This window comes from Ceratotherium simum, chromosome 12 (genome assembly GCF_057802395.1).
Source record: "Ceratotherium simum simum isolate JZ-2026a chromosome 12, ASM5780239v1, whole genome shotgun sequence".
Taxonomy (NCBI): Eukaryota; Metazoa; Chordata; class Mammalia; order Perissodactyla; family Rhinocerotidae; genus Ceratotherium; species Ceratotherium simum.
In genome coordinates this window covers 2,124,171-2,147,452 of record NC_141911.1, presented here as the reverse complement: position 1 = coordinate 2,147,452, position 23,282 = coordinate 2,124,171, and the positions used below count along the sequence as shown (strand labels likewise).

The 23,282-nt window shown below is 52.0% G+C and overlaps 1 protein-coding gene across 3 annotated transcripts in view; it reads left to right on the top strand.

Annotated features, from left to right (window-relative positions):
- The window catches only part of GFRA2 (GDNF family receptor alpha 2), an 89,319-nt gene that overhangs the window by 19,534 nt on the left and 46,503 nt on the right, over positions 1 to 23,282 (top strand). For all 3 annotated transcript variants that reach the window (XM_087437265.1, XM_004442322.3, XM_087437264.1), the window contains one exon: positions 15,992 to 16,346. In XM_087437265.1, coding sequence (XP_087293391.1) covers positions 15,992 to 16,346 — 355 coding nt within the window. The remainder of the gene's footprint in view (positions 1 to 15,991; positions 16,347 to 23,282) is intronic.

The window sequence follows — 23,282 nt, the reverse complement described above, 5'->3', positions numbered from 1 at the left end:
TGAGCAGCAGACTGGCGAGCGAGCGAGGGCTTTACCAGTTCAGCAGGTTGGCTGGTGCCTCTCGGAGACCCCATTCTGAGGTGCCCCCTGTGAGGAGGTGGTGGTGAGGGTTTGGGGGTGGCGGGCAGGGGAGGAACTGAAGGAACAGGCAGCCTCTCTCCCTGCCCACCTGCATGGTGGCGCAGGCGATAAATTGCTTATCCTCAGGTAGTCTCCCTGAGCCGAATGCAGAAGCATGTTATTTAAATTTCAGAATCACAGTCGTCTTCTAACAGCTGTCAGAGGCTCTGAGTGTCGAAGAAAATTGGGCTTCAGCTGCAGCTCGGTCACCTCTTATCCCTCCCCTTTGGGAGAGAATTCTTCCGATGGCCAAGGAGAGGGTGTGGGGTGGGGAGAGCGGGACTGTGGGGACAGGGGGAAGTAAGGTGGTGGGACAGGGGGAAGTAAGGTGGTGGGCCAGGGGACTGGTGGCACTCACCATGCTGATCAGCAGTGGGGACCAGCTGGGAGGAGGCCAGCTTCCCCATCAGGGTGCCAAGGTGTCGCCCTCCTCCGTCTCACTTCTCCTCTCTCCTGCCAGTGCCTGCACTCCTGTCGGTGGGTGGAGGGAGTTGCTGGCACTAAGGTGTGAGCAGGGTGTTGGGGACTTCGTGTTTGGTTGCCTTCGTGTCCAAGGAAGAAATTGCTATGAAATAAAAAACAGGAGAGAATAAAATTTAACCCCAAAGAAAGGCTTTATACTGGTAGAATTGCACGTGCTGTGGTTGGGGTGATGGTGTTTTCTGCTATCCTCCAAATAGCGTCTTCCAGGGAGCACCTGCTGCTTCCTCTGGGGTCTGGAAGACAGGCTCTGCCGGCGGCAGGGGTGTGGGGTCATTCTGGGCTGGGTCTGTCTGCTCTCTAGTAGCTGCTAAGACCGCTCTACAGAGTTCTGTCCTCTGAGCATGCTCCTGGCTTAGCCACAAACTGTACTCACCTTATTTGTCTGGATATAAGGCAGGTCTGACTAACCACCCTGGGAACGCCCCTCCCAACCACATCGACATAGTCCTGTAAGCCCATGAGTGTGTAGAGAAAGGAACAGATCAGACTGGGGTCAGAGTGTGTACGTGTGTGTTGTGTGTGCTGGGGAGTGTAAGTATGTGTGATATATGCCTGGGTGGTGTGTGTGTGTGGGGTGATGTGTGTGTGTGGTGTGTTTGTTTTTGAGTGGTGTATGTATGTGGGGTGGTGTGTGTATGTGGGGTGGTGTGTGTGTGTATGGGATGGTGTGTGTGTGTATGAGGTGGTCTGTGTGTGTGGGGTGTGTATGTGTGTGGCATGATGTGTGTGTGTTGGAGTAGTGTGTTTGTGTGGGTGGTGTATGTGGTATGTGTGTGGGATGTGTGTGTGTGGGATGGTGAGTGTGTGTGTGGGATGTGTGTGTGTGGGATGGTGAGTGTGTGTGTGGGATGTGTGTGTGTGGGATGGTGAGTGTGTGTGGGATGTGTGTGTGTGGGATGTGTGTGTGTGTGGTGTATGTGTGTGATGGTGAGTGTGGGTGGTGTGTGTGTGGGATGTGTTTGTGGGATGGTGAGCATGTGTGTGTGTGGGGTGTGTGTTTATGGGATGTGTGTGGAGTGTGTGTGTGTGTGATGGTGTGTTATGTGTTGGGGATTGTGTGTGGAGGGTGGTGTGTGTGAGGTGGTCTATTTTTATGAGGTGTGTATGTGTGTGCGGTGGTCTGTGTGTGTGTGTGTGGCTGGTGTGTGTGTGTGTGGGATGGTGTGTTGTGTGTGAGTAGTTATGGGTTTTTGGCAGTGGCCTCCTCCCGCAGGTAGATAGGGAAGGGAGGTAGGCAGGGATGGAGGAGGCCTGAGTGGGCCAGTGGAGAGGAGAGATGTGGCCCTTCCCTCAGGGGAACAACCGCTGCCCTCAGCCCCCTTTCTTCCCTCTGAGGGAATCCCTGGGAACAGTGGTCCAGGGATGAATACAGAGATGGCAAGGCCATCTTTGTCTGATCAACAACATAATTGGTGGGCTGAACCTTTATGTGCATATTTTAGGGCTTCCTACAGTTTGGAGTTATGTCGTTGAAGTCTGGACTCTTAGGTACCTACCCTCTGCAGAAGCAGTGTGTGTGTGAATTCATCCCTCAGATTCGCTGAGCGTCCTTGGTGTGCCATGCTGTTTTAGGTGCTGAGGATACGTCAGTGAACAAGACAGAGAAGTCTGCTGCTCTTACAGAGCTCATGTTCCATTGGCCTGAGACAGAGAAAAACAGAAAACAAGCCAACAAACAAAAAGTCAGATAGCGATGAATGCTAAGCAAGGATTAAAATAGGATGATGGGACAGAGGTGACTGGTGGCCTGTTTAGATTGGGAATGCCAAAATATAACTCCCAAGAAGGATCGAGCAGTGGGAAGATTGGGGAATGGCAGAGGGGACAGCTAGGGAAAGGCCCCCAGGTGGGGACATGTGTGGTAGACGGTGGGATGTAGGCGGTATGCCTGGGACCCCGTGAATGGTGTGGAGGCAGTGGGTTGGGAGATGGGCACAGAGGCAGCCAGGGGCCAGATCACCGAGACACTGCAGGCAGGTTAAGGAGTTTGGATTTCATTTTAAGAATGATGAGAAACCTTTGAGAATTATAGACACTTGAGTAGCACAGTATGATTTATGCTTTTGAAAAGATTGCTTGAGCTGTGGGAGAGTGGATGGTGGAGTGGGGAGGGGCATGGGCAAGTGTGGAGGCAGGGAGAGTGGCTAAGAGGCTGTTGCAGTGGCCCATGTCCTAAGATGGAAGGGAAGATGGAGAGGATGCACAGATCTGGGATCTATTTTGGGGTGGAGTTGAGAGGGTGTGGGGCTGGAGTTGAGGATAACTGATAATTTAGGCTTGAAGAACAATGCTACTGCCATATACGAGGATGGAGGAGAGGAGGGAGGGAACAGGTTGGGGGTGGGGAGCAGAAATTGAGTGCTCTCCTGGCCGTGTTAGGACTGAGATGCTAGTTAGACCCCCACCTGGAAAGGCCAAGTAGGCAGTTGGATGTAAGCCTGGAGTTCCGGGGAGAGGTCAGGGCTGATATATAGATTGAGAGTCAATGGCATAGAGATGGTATTTAAAGCCGTGGACCCATGAGGTCACCTAGGGAGAGTGTAGACAGAGAGAGAGAGAGGGAGGCTGGGCTCTCCACGCAGAGGAGGAATAGCTAGCACAGGAGACCAAGACGAGGGCCATTGAGAAAGGGGAACCAAGTCAGGGGTGCCAGGGGAGCCAAGAGAAGCACGGGTCTCAAGACAGAGGAAGTGGTCAGCTGTGCCAACTGCAATCCAGAGGTCAAGTGAGAAGTTCCGAGAAGTGACCGTTGGATTCGGCAGCATGGAGGCCACTAAAGACCTTGACGGGAGTATCCTTAGTGGGGTGCTGGGTTGAAAGCTTGATTTGGGAGGATGGAGGAGAGAATGTGAGGTGAGAGGTAAAAATAGCAACTGTAGGTGGCTCTTGGGAATTTCTCTGTGAAGGGGACAGTGAAGTAGGAGGATGTGGGGTCACGGAAGGCTTTGCTGTTGTTTTTTATCGTGTTCTGAGATGGGCAATGATGGCGGGGTGTTGGATGCTGTTGGAAATGATCCATTGGAGAGGGAGAGATTGAAGGGGTAATTTCAGGAGTGAAGTCCTTGGGAAGGAGGAGAGATGGGACCCAGAGCACACGTGTCAGGGGCCCTTCCTCACTCACAACAATGGGAGGCAGAGCTGGGGGCACAGTACAGGGGACAGGTTGGTCTTGCTGTGGTGAGACGGGAGGGAGTTTCTGTCCAAACCTTCTGTTTTCTTGGAAAGTATGAGGCAAGAACAAGGGAGAGGAGACACTGTAGGAAGACTGAGGCAGGAGGAGGTGTGAAATGACCTCTTAACAATGGCATTTGAGGCGTGAGGTGGGGAATTTCAAGTGAGACCAGTCAGCCTGGTTGTATGTTTTTCTCCAGCAACATTCTGCTCAGAGGCAGGGTCAGAGTGGGAGGGGAGTAGGGGTAACCAGGGTTGGTGGTTACTGAGGAGGATGGAGGGGCAAGAGAGGCACTGAGGAGGTCAGGGTGTTTGCTGTGTAAGGATGGAGATGAGGACAGGGTGGGGGGGTGGTTGAGGGAGGGCAAGTGGTGGGGTCAGTGGGTGGGGTCTGGGGGAGGATGAGGGAGTGGGGTGCCAGAGAGGGAGCCGGAAGGAGCCGTGACTGGTGGCAGGAATCTCACAGGAGGAGAAATGGTGCAGAAATGGCCCCGAGGAGAAGGCAGGACTCCACCTCTGGGCCTGGAGGTCACTGTTCCTGAGCTGCCCAATGGTCTCTTCTTTCAAAATCAGTATGCTAAGTGACCAAATCACTGATTTTACCAAATTTATTGATTTACCAAAACTTGTTTCTTTCTACTATTTTTAAAGCTTTTAGAAATTCGCATTGAATGGTTTTCATGGCTTCTGAAGATTTTTGCAAATGGTTTTCAAAGCTCTATTTTAAGATATATTCCCTTTTTTGGAACCTAAGGGTCAGGAGTTGATGTAGACGTCTTATGGTGAGAAAAGTATATTTCATAATCAGTAAAAAAAAGTTTAGCTTATGATCGGTGCCTCCAATCCTACATTCATTCACCACAAATAAAAAAACGCTGATGAAGGATTTAGGTGAATTACATCAGTGTGAAATGCCTCAATTTTGGTTTTTAATTGTTACAAATACAAGATTAAAGCTGATATGCCATTGTGGGAATTGGTATGAGAATGGTAAAACTCCTAAATATAAAAACAAACCACTGAAACTATATTTAAAAGTAACAGAGCCCTCAAAAGTGGCTGGAAAAAGTCCCTTTAAAGGTGAAAGAATAAAATTTAAATTTTTAGTTGCTGGAATCACAAAATTAAGACACATATGCCTTTTGAGGAATTGGAGAAAGAATTCTGACAGTGGTTAAAATTTGACAAAATATAAAATGACATTCAAAAGCATCCAAATTGTTTCTTTTGAATTGATGTTCAGTGGATTTGCCATTCATCAAATTGACTTTTGGTGGGATGGCCTGCCTCCAAAAATACCACTGCCCCTGGAGAGTGCTGGGGTGGCCGCATGGGGCTGGAGGTGAGGGGAAGGTGCCCAGAGTAAGTCAAGGCTGTAAGGGAGCCTGGACTAGGACTTCTAGGGTGGGTTTGAGGAGGTGGGCGCCCTCGCCATGCAGGGCAGTAGGGGATGAAGGCTGGGGTCCTGCTGGATCCCTGGGCCTTGAGTGACGACAGAGGACTGGCAGGAAGGCATGCCGGGATGGGCCTGGTCATGTCTTGGGGAAGCTGAGGTACCGCTTCATGCCACACGGCGCGGGGCTCCTGGCCATCACTCCCAGTGGCTCGGGGGCCCACAGGTGAGAAAGACCCTTGAGGTCCTGCTCTCCTTGGCTTCCTGGATGAGCAGAGTGCTACCTGAAGGCCTTCTCTTGCTCACCAACGGGGAGACTGGGGATGCCGTTATTTTTTGGGGCATGGTGTGTGAGACTGGAGCAAGAGGTACATGGGCCTGGCCTCTTCTGCCAGCAGGGCCACGTGAAAACAGAGAGATGGAGGGGAGGATCTTTCCAGCCAGGAAACACATCCTTCAACAAACATTTATTGCATGTGTGCTCCGGGCCAGAAACTGCATGAAGCATTTTCATCTGCGTTATCCCGTCTAATCTTTAGCGTAGTCTTGGTGGGATGGCTGTTGTGTAACTATGTTGCAGATGAGGAAAGTGAGGCTCAAAGAGGTTGCATAACCGGTGCACACTTGCTGTGCCAGGCTGTGGCCCAGCCAGGTCCTCTACCTCCCAAGCCACTGCTGGGCCAGAGTCCTCACTCTGAATCACCAACCCAGCCCTGAGCAGGGATGAGCAGGGACGCTAGTGGGTGCTCAGTAAGCGACTGTTGTGTAAGTAAATGAATCTTGAGGGATTGATGGGCATGGATGGCCCAGTGAGGGTAAGAGCTGTGGAGGTGATGGTCGGGGTGGCTGCCACCCTACAGGGAACGCAGGGTCCCCTCGTGGAATCTCTTCTCCCTGCCTCTCCCTCTTCCTCCCACCCTTCCTGCCTTCCATCCAGCCCTGTTTGGAGTGTTTCATCTGCATCTCATTGCTGATTGCCTCTCTGCTCACCTTACACCCCTAATTGTTTGGACTCAGTCGACCATCCTCCTTTCTGAAAGTCTTGTCTTGGCCTCCATGACACCAGCGTCTCCTGATTTTCCACCACCTTGTGGTCTGCTCCTTCCCAGTCTCCAGTAAATGATGGCCCTGGAGCTCCATCCTGACCCCTTTCTCTTTGTCTTCACCCTCAGCCCAGGCAGCCTTGTTCAGTTATGTGGCTTTAAATAGCCTCTAATGTCCGTTGTGGTGAGTTTGTGTCTCTAGCTCAGGTCTCTCCTGAACTCCAGACTCATTTATCCTTCTGCCTTTCCGGCATCTTCACTTGGACATCTAATAGGCATCTCAAACTTAAATCGAAAACAGAATTGTCCATTTCTTCTTCCCTCCAAGTCTTTCCTATTTCACAAAACGATTCCACCATCCAGGCCAAAACCAGGAGTTTTCCTTGATTTCTCTCTTTCTTCGCATTCAGTATCCAACCCATCCTGTTGACTTTGTCTCTAAATTATGTGCAGAATGGACTCATTCGTTGCCGTCTCTGCGGTCACCACTCTTCCCAAGCCACACCCCTTCCACCTGCTCCTGCAGCAGCCTGTCACTTGTCTCCCCGTCACCCCCTCCTTGCTGTTACTCTGTTGTCCATCTGTCAGCCATAGTCAATGAGGCTGACTCCCCTCCTTCAAACTGTCCAAGTGCTGTGCATCTTAGAATAAAATCTGAAGTTTTTACCCTGTCCTGCAAGGCCCCATGTGATCTCCCCTGACTGTCGTCTGGCTTCCTCTCTCTCTTCATTCGGGAAGCTCTGGCCACCTTACCTTTCCTTCTGACTGCGAACATGCCAAGCTCACGCCTGTCTCAGGGCCTTTGTACCTGCTCTTTCTTTTGCTTGGAATTCTCTTATCTTGAATTTTTTGCATGTTTCAACCTGCTCGTCATTCTATCTCAAGTTAGATGTTGCTGCCTAGGACAGGCTCTCCCTCATCCCCTAGTCATTCTCTTCTGAATTCCCTTATTTTATTTTCTTCATAGCACTTATCAGCACTTTAAATTACCTTCTTTATTTGTTTATGTGTTTATTGCTAGTCTTCCTCTCACTAGGATAAAGACCCCTGGAGGGCAGGGACTCTGTCTTTCCAGCTCACAGCTGGATCTCTAGGGCATGTAGTCGGTCCATGACAATATTTGTTGGCTGACAGCTGTTTGGCCAAAGGGCTGTGGGTGATGTGTGTGGAGGAGGCAGGTGTGGTTGTGAGCCCTTGTGTGTGTGTGTGCGCACACATGCTGTTGTGTTTGCACGGGGCCGGGTAAACTCCTTTCAGCCTGCTTATGGGAACAGGGCGGGATGGGGAGCGTTGTCATTCCCTCCAGCCCTCAGAGTCTTGCACTGGTGTGTGTGGGGGCAGGGAGTAGGAGGAGACCATATAGTTCAAAACCTGTCATCTTTCGGGTGAGGAAATGAGGCCCAGAGAGGGTGAGGATTGGTCTGTGGTTTCACACAGCTGGGAGAGGCAGGGACTGAACTAGGGCCCAGGGCTGCGCCTCCCACTTTAGTGGCAAAGCTGTGGAGCATGGCCCAGGCCCCCAGGGTGGGCTTGAGGGTGGACACTGCATTGGGAACAGGATTAGGGGCAAGCGATGAGCCTAGAGGTTTCCAGGAAGGCCGGAAGGGGAGCTGAAATGCCCAGGGCCCCACTGGCTTGGAAGTATCACAGGATGGTGATCGTCTTATTTCTGCTCCTGAAGGGAGAGCCCTGTTTGTGGTTGGAAAGTCTCCCTTGATGAGCGCCTCCATTGGGGTGGGGGGTGAATTCCCCAGGGGACATGCTGTGGTGACAGCAGAGGACCATAAACTCCCTTCTGCCGAAGGCGGGTTTGGTAAATTGTGTGCTGGGTGGGGGGTGTGTATGTTTGGGGAGCCTGCCTCGGGCAGCTCGGCCTTTCCTCTAAGTCACTGGTCCTCCAGCTTTGGAAGGCAGCCTCAGCATCATGGGGAGCTTGTGAAATCCAGATTCCTGGGCACCAGCCATGGAGCTCCTAACTCGGAGGGTCCCATGTGGGTCTGCGTGTCTGTGTAACAGGCAGTTCTAGTGGGTCACAGTGCACCAAGGTTGAGAACCTTGACTCGAAATCTGTCACTTGTCTCCCAGTGCACGCACACTGCGGCAGGAATGGGAGATGTGCTGGAGAATAAATATTTTTATTTTAATAGCAGTACATTTTAACACGTGTTAGAAAAATTAGATGTTATATAGGACAAATCTAGATAGGTATTGAAAAATTTAAAAAGTAGGTCAGTTGAAGAAATTTAAAATTTTCATTTAAGAATCAAGGGATTTAAGGAAGAAATTAATTAGGTATTAGTACAAGTGGTTACTGGTAACAGGGCCAAAATGATATAGGTGGTACCTGGTGACTGCGGGTTGGTAAGTCAGCTCTGTAGGAGTGTCAGCAGGTATTCACAGCATGTCAGTTTGAAGATCTAGGGACAAAGGGTCATTAGCTCAGGGCAGGGGGGAAGGAGGGGATGTGGGTGAGGCGAGGCTGGGGTGAGGGAGCCCCTCTACAGCTGGTGCCCCTTGCCCTGCACTCGCCGAGGGAGGAGAGGGGAGGGACGCAGATGCCAGAGTGTGTGCCCAGGGGAGGATGCGTTCGCTGAGGTTTGGGAAAGTGCCAGGTGTGGTCAAATCCTGCCTCACTCTCCCTTGGGCAGCTGTTACCATTCACTCCTTGGCCCACCTAGGCTCCTCTCAGCAGGCCTGGGAGACCCCATGGGTGGGAGTGGGAATGAGTCTGGAGAGCTGGCTGGCCCAGGCCTGGGATGAATTTCTAGCTCCTGAGTCCCTTGCAGATCCTGTGCGGTCTGTGCAGGACTGGGGCAGGGAGCAGGGGCCTCCCTCCCTGCCCTTTGGAAATTTTTGTTCAGGGCTGCAGCCATGCTGGGTGATGCTGTGTTTGCAGTCCAGCACCACCTCCTTGCACCCCCACCCCACACCCCCTGGCCCCACCCCCTCCCTGGGGACTCTGGAAGATGCAAACAAAGCCTCCTGGACCTGAGGGAGGGGCGCCTTACCAGTGAACTGAGAGGCATGGATGGGCTGGGAAGGGCCAGTGCAGTTGGCCTGCCTGCCCCGGCACACGCCCTCACTTACGGGGAGAGCCAGAGCTGGGCCTGCTGAGGAAGGGGCCTGGACAGAGAGCCAGATTCCAGGCCAGCTCCCGGGGCCTTTCCCCACTGTGGAACGGGGGCCACCATCAGGCCACTTGCTTGTGACCCACCCTGGGAAGATCAGAAGGGGCATCTTCCTGGTAATGAGGCAATTGATGTTACTATTGCCACATTTTTTGTGTTTTTCTTTTTCTAGAAAATTTACCAAGTTTTGGCCCAGGGTTTTACATTTCCCACCCCCCAGCAAAAGCTTTCACTATTTAAGCTCTGAATGGAAGCCACCGAGGCTATAATTACACTGGCATCAGCTCAGGAACGTGCTGAGAGGAGTGGGAACCGAGCACCTGGGGACGGGAAAGCAGCCGAGGGCCTAAATTAGCGGCCGTTACGTTTGCGGCTGTGGCCCTGCTCCTCTCTGGGGTCCCTCTTGTCCTTGCTCTTCTCTGCCTTGGCCTCAGGCTGCTTGGCTCTTCCCTCCCCAGCCGGCTTCCTGACAATGGAGGAACAGCCCAGCTGGTGGGGACAGCCCTCCGCAGAGGTGGTGGCCCTGGAGTGGCCTTTGTGTAGAGACGTGTCCCTGGGTCCTTGCCTGGCCCCGGCAGAATGGTTTGGCAGCAGCTCAGGAACTGCTTGGGAGGCCACGCGGCCCATGGTGGCCGACAGCGTCGTCTCTCGCGGTCCCTCTCTCAGTCTCCACCTCTAGGCATGCTGAATTGCTGTCAGCTCCTCCAGGCCTGGGCCCTGCTGTTCCCTCTGCCTGGAACCCCTTTCTACTCTCTGTGCCTCCTCCACTCATCCTGTAGGTTTCAACAGAGATGGCGTGGCTTCTGTGAACCCCGTCTGGGCAGGATGCCTTCCTCTCTGCTCCTACAGCACCCTGACCCCCGACTCACAGTGGCCTCTAGGGAAGTGCCTGGCACATAGTAGGTCCTCAATGAAGATTTGGTAATGGAATGAGGAAGAAAACAAACATAGATTCCCTTTCTGCTTTAATTCTCCTTCTATTTTTACAATTGTAAAATTGTAGTGCTGTTGTTGGCTAGGCAGGGTGTTGGCGTGATGGGTCAGTCTTTGTTGACCGTCCCCGACTTCACTTCTGGGCCGGGCGGCATGTGATGCTTGATTGGACGTGGTCTTGTACTGACTGCTGCTGCGGCTCTGTCTCATGTGGCTTCCTTAATCATGTTAGCCAGCATTTTTTGAGCACTTATTATGAACTAGATACTGTTCTAAGTATATTTACTCTTTCACTCACCAAATACATATTCAGCAGCCACCCACGCACTAGACACTGGGAACTGTGGACACAGCAGTGAGCACAACCAACAAAGGCCCTGCCTTCACACAGCCTGTATTTGATACAAACAAACAAATGAGTAAGTACGTACGTACTGTGGCAGATAGTGATGGGTGCTGTGGGGAGAAGAGGTCAGAGTAGGGGTAAAGTGTTGTTATTATATGTAGGGTGGTCAGCAGGGATAAGGTAAAACGAGCAGAGACCTGGAGTGAGGAAAGGAGCCGTGTGGTCGTGGGACGGGGGAGAGCTTTTCGGGCAGAGGAGGCAGCAAGTGCAAAGGCCCTGAGGTGAGGGCGTGCCCAGGAAGAGCAAGGAGGCCAGTGTGGCTGGAACAGAGTGAGTGAGTACGGGGAAGGAGTAGGAGGTGAGGTCAGAGAGAGCAGCACTGGCTAATAGAAATACAATATGGATCACATGTAATTCTAAATTTTCTAGAACTGCATTAAAAGAGTAAAAAGAAGCAAGTGAAATTAATTTTATAATGCATTTGTTTAACACAGTTTTTCCAAAATATTATTGCTTCAAGGTGTAATCAAAGTTAAAAATTGTTAATGAAATGTTTACATTATTATTTTTTTCTTATTAGGTTTTCAAAACCTGGTGTGTATTTTCAGAATCTGGTGTGGACAGCTCATTTTTTTAAAAAATTTTTTGTTTATTGCAGTAACACTGGTTTATAACAGTGTATAAATTTCAGGTGTACATCATTATACTTCTATTTCTGCATTGATTACATCATGTTCACCAGCCAAATACTAATTACAACCCATCACCAGACACATGTGCCGAATTATCCCTTTCACCCTCCTCCCTCCCCCCTTCCCCTCTGGTAACCACCAATCCAATCTCTGTCTCTATGTGTTTGTTTGTTGTTGTTATTATCTACTACTTAATGAGTGAGATCATACGGTATTTGACCTTCTCCCTCTGACTTATTTCACTTTGCATAATACCCTCAATGTCCATCCATGTTGTCACACATGGCTGGATTTCATCGTTTCTTATGGCTGAGTAGTATTCCATTGTGTATATATACCACATCTTCTTTATCCATTCGTCCCTTGATGGGCACTTAGGTTGCTTCCAAGTCTTGGCTATTGTGAATAATGCTGCAGTGAACACAGGGGTGCCTGTATCTTTACGCATTGGTGTTTTCAAGTTCTTTGGATAAATACCCAGCAGTGGAATAGCTGGATCATATGGTAATTCTATCCTTAATTTTTTGGGGAATCTGCATACTGTTTTCCGTAGTGGGTGCACCAGTTTGCACTCCCACCAGCAGTGTATGAGAGTTCCCTTCTCTCCACATCCTCTCCAACACATGTTGTTTGCTGTCTTGTTAATTATAGCCATTCTGACGGGCGTGAGGTGATATCTCATTGTACTTTTGATTTGTGTTTCCCTGATAGTTAGTGATTTTGAACATGTTTTCATGTGTCTGTTGGCCATCTGTATATCTTCTTTGGAGAAATGTCTGTTCAGGTCTTTTGCCCATTTTTTAATGGGGTTGTTAGTTTTTTTGTTGTTGAGATGCATGAGTTCTTTATATATTTTGGAGATTAAGCCTTATCAGATGTATGGTTTGCAAATATCTTCTCCCAATTGTTAGGTTGTCTTTTCGTTTTGTTGATGGTTTCCTTTGCTGTGCAGAAGCTTTTTAGTTTGATGTAGTCCCCTTTGTTTATTTTTTCTATTGTTTCTCTTGCCCGGTCAGACACGGTGCTTGAAAATATGTTGCTAAGACCGATGTCGCAGAGCGTACTGCCTACGTTTTCTTCTTGAAGTTTCATAGTTTCAGGTCTTACATTCAAGTCTTTAATCCATTTGGAGTTAATTTTTGTGTATGGTGTAAGGTAAGGGTCTACTTCCATTTTTTTGCATGTGGCTATCCAGTTTTCCCAACACCATTTGTTGAAGAGACTTTCTTTTCTCCATTTTATGTTCTTGGCTCCTTTGTCAAAGATTAGCTGTCCGTAGATGTCTGGGTTTATTTCTGGGCTTTCGATTCTATTCCATTGATCTGTGTGTCTGTTTTTGTGCCAGTACCATGTTGTTTTGGTTACTATAGCTTTGTAGTATATTTTGAAATCAGGGAGTGTGATACCTCCAGCTTTGTTCTTTTTTCTCGGGATTCCTTTAGCTATTCGGGGTCTTTTGTTGTTCCATATAAATTTTAGGATTCTTTGTTCTATTTTTGTGAAAAATGTTGTTGAAACTTTGATAGGGATTGCATTGAATCTATAGATTGCTTTAGGAAGTATGGACATCTTAACTATGTTAATTCTTCGAATCCAAGAGCATGGAATATCTTTCCATTTCTTTGTGTCTTCTTCAGTTTCTTTCAGCAGTGTTTTATAGTTTTCTGTGTACAGATCTTTCACCTCTTTGGTTAAGTTTATTCCTAGGTATTTTATTCTTTTTGTTGCAATTTAAATGGGATGGTATTCTTAATTTTTCTTTCTGCTACTTCGTTGTTAGTGTATAGAAATGCAACTGATTTTTGTATGTTGATTTTGTATCCTGCAACTTTACCGTATTCGTTTATTACTTCTAAAAGTTTTCTGGTGGATTCTTTAGGGTTTTCTGTATATAAAATCATAGACATCTCATTTTGAGTTAGCCATATTTCAAGTTCCGTGGCCACGTGTGGCTAGTGGCTACCATATTGGTCAGCACAGGTATAGGGCCTCCCTCGTAGGCCACCCCAAGGCCTCTGAATGAGATGGGAAGTGATGGGAAGTTTTGGGACCCAGGAGTGTTATCTCTCTGCCTTAGGTTCTAGAAGGTTTGCTGCAGCTGTGATGAGAGATTGTTTTGGGCTGGGGATGGGGGTGGTGGGTGCAAGGACAGAGCAGGGAGACTGGGAAGGAAGCTCTTAGCAGCACACAGTGGCGGTGGCTTGGGCCGAGGTGGTAGCAGTGGAGGTGGTGAGACGTGGTTGGATTCTGATGTATTTTGAAGGTAGAACTGCCAGGTGTTTCTGATGTGGTGTGCGAGTGAGAGAGAAGTCAAGGAGGCGCCAGGATTTTTGGCCTGAGCTACTGGAAGGCTGCAGTTGTTTTCAGAGGGATAAGGAAGACCTGGGGTGGGGGCAGCCTTGGGGGGACATGTGGAGTTTGCCTTTGGGCATGTAAAGTTTGGGATGTGGGTGTCAGCCTTCCAGGTGGAGCAGGCAAGCAGGCAATTGGACCTGTGAGTCTGGGGTTCAGTGGGGAGGTCTGACTGGCGAGTCGACAGCTTATTGATGGTGTTTGAGGCCATGGGGTGAGCTGAGGGCCCTGGGGAGCGGATGCATATAGAGAAGAGGGGGCTGAGCCCTGATGGAGAAGACCGAACCAGCGAGGCAGGACGAGAAGGAGAGTGCAGGGAGGCAGCAGGAAGACCAGCAGGGAGTGGAGGCCGTGAGGGGGCCGGAGGGAGTGGCCAGCTGTGTCCAGGGCTGCTGATGGGCTGAGGGTCCCTGACCACTGACGGGGGGTTGTGGGGAGGCAAACGCCAGGCTGCAGTGGGTCCGGGAGAGAACAGGAGGGGAGAAGGAGACCACTGGTATCGACAACTTGTCTGAGGGGTTTTGCTTTAAAGGGAAGCAGAAAAATAGAGTGGCAGCTGAGTGGGGGGTGTAAGGTCACTAGGAGGTCTTTTTTTCCTTAAAGATGAGCGATGTAATAGCTGATGGGGATGATCTAGTAGATGCAAAATTATCATGTGGGAGAGAGAAAAAAAATGAACTATCTCATTCGTGCTCTCAGCAATGCTGTGAAGTAGGTACCATTTTGTGGACAGGGAAACTGAGGCAAGGCAAGGTTCAGTCACTTGCCCAAGGCCACACAGCTAAGTAGTAGCAGGGCCAGGAGTTGAACGCAGATGGCTCAGTTCTAGAACGCCCGGTCTTAACCCCTGTGCTGTTCTGCCTCCTGGTCTCTTAGCTAGATTTGTGAGCTCTTCCAGAACAGGGTCTCCTCTTATACTTCTCTGTCCAACACAGCCCCTAGCAGAGAGGGCTGTGCAGAGGTGAGACTTGATAGATCTTTAGTGACCAAGAGAGCAGAACACCAGGAACTGTACTGGAAGTGCTCAGGCACCGGGGCTAGCCATGGGAGGGTGGGCATGGTGTCAGCGTGCCTCACCCCGCGTTCTTCCCACCACCTTGCTGGCCTCCTGTGGAGGCGGTGGTGCTCAGTAAATAATGGAAAGCATTGGTTGGGTGGATGAACGAAGAATGAAAAGGCTATGGCTCAGCCTAAAACCTAAGCTGACGGTGCTGCCTGACATCCCCTGGTGTTGGCGTGATCTGGGCTCCGGCTCCGGTTTGCTGCCAGTGTGCTGGGTGACCTTGGGCAAGCCCCTGGCCCGTCACCACCTCAGTTTCCTTCTCTAAAATAAAGGGGTGGGGTTAGATGATCTCCCATCTCGCTCTCACCAGAACGTCTCAGGAGGCTTGTGCAGTCTGGCATCCTGCCTTCCGCTCTGTCACCAGGATGGACAGGAGACGTTCTGCAGGTGGGAGTTGCTGGCACTGGAGGGTCAGGTGGTCCCTGGGCTGTGTGTTCCCCTCAGAACAGCTGAGACTTATGGGGTGGGGCAGCCACCACAGAGGGAACCTGATGATTCCTGGGAGTCCTGCTTTGTGCCCAAGAGGGTGCACTCCGTGGGCAGTGGCACAGAGCTCAAAGCCACGGCAGTAACGCCAGAGTCCCAGCATCCAGCGTGTCCACCCTGTGGTGGTTCTACACTCAGCCGTGTTCAGTCTGGGCTCTACCTCACACTGCTGGGGCCCCCAGCCTGGAGTTTCCCGTGTGGGGGTCTCCACACTAACCAGCTGCGGTAGTCCCCCAACCCCCAGGCATTTTGAAATGTGTGGTCACAGTGTCAGGGGTCACAGTGGTGGGGGTCAGGATGGTGGCACTGATGCTATTTGCACCCTGGCTGCTGAAGGTCCCGTAATGCGAGTTGTCCCTCGCTGAATGCCAGCAGTGCCCCTGACCAGAAGCCCTGCTCAAGCGTGCCTCTGCTGGGCGCTCAGCTGCCACCCAGCTGTGTGATCTTGAGCCGGTCACTTTATTTGCCATTTCCCACAGCTGTGAACAGGCCACGCACACCTAGTTACTTGCCTTTTCGGCTCATGCTAAGTTTTCAACAAGACTTGAGATTAACAGTCCTCATCAGAGTAGCTCCCCATACCTGCAGCTTACTCTGCGCCAGGCGCTGCCCTGTGCGCCTTATGGACCTTCGTGTTCACTCACTTAACCCTCACACCTCCTCAGGAGGTGGGCCTGTTAAGTGATCCACAGGTGAGGAAACTGAGGCAGAGAGCACGCTGAGTGCGCGGGAGGTGTTCTCCCGTGCCCGTGCGGGCTCTGACCTGCTTCTCCCCCGGCAGGGACAGGGGCAGACCCGGCGGTCAGCGTCAAGAGCAACCACTGCCTGGACGCCGCCAAGGCCTGCAACCTGAACGACAACTGCAAGAAGCTGCGCTCCTCCTACATCTCCATCTGCAACCGCGAGGTCCCGCCCGCTGCGCGCTGCAACCGCCGCAGGTGCCACAAGGCGCTGCGCCAGTTCTTCGACCGCGTGCCCGGCGAGTACACCTATCGCATGCTCTTCTGCTCCTGCCAGGACCAGGCGTGCGCCGAGCGCCGCCGGCAGACCATCCTGCCCAGCTGCTCCTACGAGGACAAGGAGAAGCCCAACTGCCTGGACCTCCGCGGCGTGTGCCGGGCCGACCACCTGTGCAGGTAAGGGCGCCGCGGCTCTGCGGGGTCGCGGGCCGTTCCGTCCCTGCGTTCCCTGGTCTGCTGGGTTATGGTCGCGAGCCCAGCAAAGAGGGTGACCTGGACGTGTGCGGAACGCATCGTCGTCGTTCATTCACTCGACCGTTCCCTCACGCAGCACGGGCTTCTTGTGTGCCTCCTCTGTGCCCAGCCTCCTGCCGAGCACATGGGGGAGACCGAGATGAACAGGCCAAGGAGCTAATTTAAAATCGTAGACCCCGCCAGCCTGGAATGAGAAGGGAGTCCCGTGATCCTAGTCCTAGCTCTAAAGGAAGCCCCTGCCTGGTATCCCAGTGCGGTCCCGGGGCCATCGGGGCTCTGGCACATCATGAGGCGGCTCATCCCTCCCTCTGCTGGGGTGGAGCGGGGTCTGGAGTCTGACTGTCCTGGGTTTGAATCCTGACTTTTCCACTTACCAGCTGTGTGACTTGGAGCAGGTTTTAAAAATTTCCTGAGTCTCCATCCCTTCACCTGCAAAACAGGAATAAAAGTACCCAATCTCAGGGTTATTGTGAGGATTAGATGACATAATGTGTGTCCACAGCGTAGCCCAGAGCCTGGTGTACAGTAAATGCTTAATAGATGTATCCCTAATTATTAGGAAGGTATTTTGTTTGCTTTTTGCTACAGTGAGTTGAAATTTGCCTCTTTCCAATTCTTGTGTTTTTCCTGTTGGTTGTTAAGCATTTATCGAGCCCCTCTTACATCCAGCACTCAGTCCTAAGGCCTGAGCATGCAGAGGTGAACTGATGCTCTCTGAGGAGCACCCAGTCCAGAAGGGGAGACAGACAAGGAGAGCAGTGGTCCCAGTGCAGTGGGATGGGGGCTGTGGCCTCCCAGAGGAGGGGCCTTGAGCTGAACCTTGGAAAATGAGAAGGAGAAAGCCAGAGAAAGAGTCAGCCGGAAAAGCATATGAGAAGGCTGGAGGGTGGGAGGGAGCCTGGGCTTGTGGCCACTGCAGGTGGGGTGCCATGAGGGAGGGAGGCTAGAGGTGAGACTGCTGGAGAAACAGGGGTAGCAATGGGGCAGAGATTCAGAGATTGCTTACTACACAGCAGACACTGATCTCTTATATGGTTTATGTCATTTAATCCTTGCAATAAGGCTACGAGGTAGGTACAGTTATGATCTTTATCTACCAAATGAGGACATAGAGACATAGAAAGGCACTTGCCTAAGGTCACCCTGCTCATACATTTCAGAGCTGGGGTCCGGTCTATACTGCTTTCTTTCCAGTAGAGCATACTGGCCTGGACTAAGGTAGTGGCTGTGGGGGTGGAGAAAAGTGTGTCATTTCAGAGATGATTGGTAAGTAGACTTGACAGGACTGGATGACTGGCTGAATGTTCCCTGGAGGCAAAAGCCATTTCTCTTTTGTTTACGCCACGCCTCGTCCTGCACATAGAACCTGGCATGTGGTAAGCGCTTGACAAACGTTACTTGAATGGATAAATGAATGGTGACCACCATGTTTCCTAGGGGAATAACTAGGGGGCGATGGAATCATTCAGTAGAGGGGTTGTTGGATGTGTAGCATTTGAGGTGCCTGGGGGGCCATCGCCATCCCCACAGCAGTGTCTGGGGGCGTTTGGACTTGTGGGCCTGGAGCTCAGTAAAGAGGCTGGAGTGGAGACGTGGGTTTGGGATTGTTGGACGCCTGGTTGGTGATGAAAGCCACTCGGTGACTGAGATGTACAGGGCGGGTTGGGAGAACCCAAGAGGGAGTCGGGCTGGAGATCCCTGCAGATTTGGGCATCCTCAGGTTTTGGTGAGAAGAGAAGCCGTTGGTGTGGACAGTGAGGCAGGACTCTGCTGGAAACACCAGTTCTTAAGGGAGGGGCAAAGGAAGTGGAGGCTGTGACAGGGAGGCTGGGAGGTGGAAGCACAGCCGGTAGAGAGTGGGCCAGAGTCCAGAAGAGAAAGGGGTTCCTGAGGGAGGGAGTGGCTGAGGCATGGTGCTTTTCAGAGAGAGAGAGAGAGAGAGGGAGGGAGTGAGTGTGTGTGTGTATGAGAGAGTGTGGAGTGTGTGTGGTGTGTGAGCGTGTGTATGTGTGGGGGAATGTGTGAAAATGTGTGTGCAAGTATGTGAGAGTGTCATAGTGTGTGAGAGAGTGTGGGAGTGGAGTGTGTGTCAGCGTGTGTGTGTGTGTGAGTGTGAGACTGAACATGTTAGAGTGTTTGTGAGTGGAGGGTGGGAGCGGCCGCAGTGGGTGCAGGCCTGGCAGGGAGGCAGGAGTGGAGGCAGTGGGGGCCAGGGGCTGCAGAGGGAAGGGGGCTTCTTTGTGTCCTGGAAGCGCTGGGGTCCTGTTCGTGTGGAAGGAGAAGCAGGACTTTGGTTTGGAAAAGAAGCGCTGCTGAGTTCAGAGCAGGGGCTCATCCCCAGAGCTGGCTGCCGGTTGGGAAAGCCGTGGAGAAGATAGGCTTTTCTCTTTTGCTTACTTAAAAAAATATACCTTATCGCCTACAAAAACTAATCGAGGTGATTTGAAATAAAACTGCATACAACAGGAGGACGCTTAGAAGTAAAAACTGAGACCCCTGATAAGGAAGTCTGGGAGCAAATGCTGCAAGTATGCGCTCTGGCAGGGTTACTAAGCGGAGCTTCCCGGCAGCTGAGATAAAGCAGACTCATGGGCCACTTGAGCCCAAAACACGATGGAAGGGAGCATACTAATTCTTGGGTCAAGATGCATTCTCTCCTTGTTCTAAATGCTAAGAGGACCTTGTCAGGCCGCGGCACGCGCAGGGTATGAGGAATGACAGGATGGATGAGGAACTGCGCCTCGAAGGGAGCTGGAGGGCCAGCCTGAGTCCAAGCCCAGTGAAGACAAGCTGGGGCCTGCGGACCCCGTGCACACGTGTGGGCTGGGTGCACGGCGGCCACCAGGCTACAGGGGCATGGGTGAGCCTCCCTCAGACGTCTCAACAAGGAGTCTTGGGTTGAGGAGCGGCATGAACGGCAGCACCCCCTTTACTAGTGGTGTCTTAAGGAAGGACAGTGTGCAGCTCCTAAGGGGTCTGCGGCCCTGAGTGAGACGGGAGAGTTTGGAGCAGGGCGATTTGGTGGCTTGTAAGAACATCTGTGTCTGTTCAAAGAGCCAGTGGGGTTTGTTTGTTTTTCTGGAGGCAGGGGGACCCAGGAAGAGGAGAATTGGAGGGTAAGCTTCACAATGTAGAACCAGAAAGGGTATTTAAACAAGACTAGGTATTGGGAGGGTTGAGAATGAGGTGTCCTGGGAGCTAAGTGCTGACAGTTTCTGAGAGGCGCCGAGCCGAGTGGGGGAGCGCCAGGCACTGGGCGTTAATGTCCGCAAGGGCGACTGCAGGACCCACGCACGTGCTGTGTCTTGGTATTGAATCAGGTCCTTCGTGGGAAGGTCCGGTGCTCCAGCGTGTGGCCAGGTGAGCTCCTGGTCCAGAGCCAGGATACTGCTGTAACTCATCTCCCACAGCCCGTCCCACCCGCCCCCACTCAGATTTTCCACCACCTGCCAGTAGCGGGTAAGGGATGAGGGAGAGCCTGCGTTCAGGACGAGTTTGGCAGGACCTGGGGATTGTTATAGCATGGCCAGCTGTCCTCTGGGGAGCTCTGCCTGGACTCAGAGTTCAGGTGGGAGAGCTGCACTGGGAGAAACAGGGACCAATGGGTGGTGGGTGGAGGTGGTTGCTGTGGTGGCCTGGAGACAGGAGACCTGCCTTTTGTGCTCGCTCTGCGCTGGGCTCCGTAGTGGGCCTGGAGGGATCGTTTCACTCCTCATACCCTCAGTTTCCTCGTTAATCACACAAGGATGCTCACCTGTCTCCAAGGACCCTTCCAGTTCTGTGGACCTGAGTCTGTCAAAGCAGCTTTCCCGTCTGCCTTCTCCCCCTGCACCCGCACTTGAGGTTGTGTTCCTGGAGAGGAGAGCTCTCCTCGGCACAGGGGAAACGACCAGAGATGCCCCTTCAGGGTAGATGGTGTGGGGGTGGATTTGAAGGAGAGGAGCTGACTTCTTTGCACACTTTTGCAAGCCTGACTTACTGACTCATGGACCTGTCCCTGTGGTCTGTGGAGGGGCCCGGGAGGTGGCGGGTGGCTGGAGGGGAGCGTCTGGAGAACAGGACATTCTCCACCATGCCTGGGAAGGAGGGCTCTCCCTTCCCTTCCTGGCCTTGGCTTCCTCCAGGTTTCCGCCTGCCAGAGTGGGCACCACGAGTGGAAGTCTTGACTGTGAAAATGGGGGAGCCCAGTGCCACGGTGTTTGGAGCAGGACTGTGGACCCCCAAGCCTTCCTTTCCTGGATACATGCATGGACAAAGCTGGCCTCGATGGGCGTCATGGGAAAGCCTCTCTGGGCTGAGCCTGTGGGAATGAGGCCCTTGTCCGCAGTGTCTCCCAGAACATGTCCCGTGCTCCAGCGCTGCAGTGCCCAGTCCTCATCACCGGGCCTGCCTGGCCCCCTTCACCCTCTTGCTTAGGGAGTTGGCCCAGCTATGCCCAGCCTTCTCCCTGAGTGAATCTTGGCCCAGGAATCCTGGGGGACAGCTCTGCCAGAGCCTGCCTCACCTGGTGCTACGTGAGAGCGAGTCCGTTGAGGTGCCGTGTGACTCACCCAGTGGCGTGCTCGCACATCCCGTGTGCCATGTGATATTTAACAGACTCGGTTGTGCTGTCTGATGAAATGTCACTAATGACAAGGTGTTGGCGTTAGACAAGGGCGTCTCCGTGCTGGGGCCCACGGGTTATTGGAAGCCCTTCAGAGCCCTTTCCTGCTCTTCAGACCGGGGTCAGTTTGGGTGAGAGTGGAGGCTCCTGTTCTACCTTGGCTTCCGGCTGCGCTTTTGCCTTTGTCTGGGTCACATCCCATGAGCCTTTAGGGCTGTGGACTTAAGATCAGGAGAGGCTTTTCCTTTAAAAGGCTTCTGATATGGAGTCTGGAAAGCCCAGAGAATCTCTGGGAATGAATCCATGGAATTTGGCTGAATTCTCTCACCCCAGGCCTCCAATGGGCCATGACCTACCTTTTTTTTTTCTTTTAATATAATCTGTTAGTTTCTACTCTCTCAGTTTATACGCATTGCAAGGATGGTCCAGATTGTGTGTGTGTGTGTGTGGTGTGGTTGGGGGGCTGTGGGGAGGATGATTCTGTTGTCCTGCAAATTGTGTCCCTTCCAGGCCTTGTCTGGAAGAGGCCCTCTACAATGCCCTGCTCCTCTTAGTCTGCCAAGAGGATATAAATAACTCCGCGCTGGCCCTGTGCCATATCCTGGGCTGTAATTTAACCTGTGGGTGCTGAAGATGTGTATAAATAGATTCCAGCCTGGGGCTACCCTGGCTGCCTGGGCCCCTTCATGCAGTGGATCCTGTCCTTGTCCCAGAGGATTGCTGGTGAGGGGTTCCCTCCCTCAAGACTGTCTGCAGGGAGTAGGGAGGAGTCCCTTCAGCAGCACCCTCCTTGCCCAGCTCGGGGCATATTCAGAGTCTGCAGGCAGTGTGGAGGGACAGGTCTGGGTTTGATTCTTGGCTCCTGGGCTGTCCCTTGGCTTCTTCTGGAGTCTCTGTAGGATCTGTTGGCTCATGTTTTTAGCGGGTTATCTCTAACTGGCCGCAAATGATTATTTGCGTAGGAGTAGATGGGCTGTGGGGCTTCCAAGCCTTCACTTCTTTTAAAGGAGAGGTCTTGAGTTTCTTGAAATCGTATGCAAAGTTTTATGTGTATATTCTAGAGAGAAACTTGTTGCTTTCATTAGATTCTCAAAGGGTCCCTTGACCTCCCAAAGCTTAGGAACCTCCACCTTCGATAGCTGACCAACTTGGATTGGCTGCCTGGAGAACTGTGAATCAGCCTCCTGGCTCCGCAGCAAAGAGGGCTGTGATTGATTAGTGATGCCTGCCACAAGCAAGGGCGGGGCAGAATGGATGCCCTCCTGGAATCCAGCCAGTCATTCCTGGGGCCAGTGGGTCACCTGTAACAGGAGGAATGGGGTCTTGGGAGGCCATTCCTTTCTTCATTTGACAAGTGTTTATTGATCATCCACTCTGGGCCAGGCCCTGTGTTGGGATTGGCTGGTTAATGAAATAGGTAGGGGTCCTTGCCCTCCGGGTGCTTACAGTCTAGTGTCAGGACACTGTTTATTGCCTCTGCAATGGAGATGGATCCACACGATAAACTGGATAATAGCATTTCCCCTCAGGTTCTCTTGAAATCCCAGTTCTACTCTGCTACCTACCAGGTCTTCCCTGGGTCACTCTGGTGGCACTGGAGAGCAGCCCCTTCTAGGGGGAGACGAGCCACAGACAGATGAACCTCATTCAGGGGCCTGCCTGACCTTGAACAGAGCTTAGAGCCCGACAGTCCCATCCATCCTCAGAGCCAGGCTGTGGCAAGGGGTGCCATGGGGTGAAGAAGTCACCGTCTTCCTGAAGAAAACCTAACTAGCAAGATTGCCAGTGGCGGGAGACTCTCTATGTGGGGAGAGGCCATGGGATCCTCAGCCCTGCCAGAGACCCTGAGACCCATCTTCTCCTTGGGGATCCCATGCTGGCTCCTGCTGCTGGCCTCAGTAGGGGCCCTGCTTGACCTTGAACTCTGGGCCAAGGGTGCCCAAGTGACTCTTCCTGGAATTTCCTATGGCAAGTTGAGACAAGGCTGGAATGTTGAACATTAGTAAAAGCTCTGGGGAAATAAACACAGGGGAGCAGATATCTAGTTTACAAGATATGGTTTACGTATCTTTCTGTCCTTGCCACTACAGGGATAGCAGCATGGTTGGGCAGGGAGTGGCTTTAACCTTTATCATCCAGGCTGCTCTCTGGGCATCTGGGCTCCTCAGAGTTCACACCCAGAGAGACGAGGTACACTCCTTGTTCAGTTAAGGCTCCCATGTGTGGAGTTCTGCCTGGAGACACATTCCATCGCT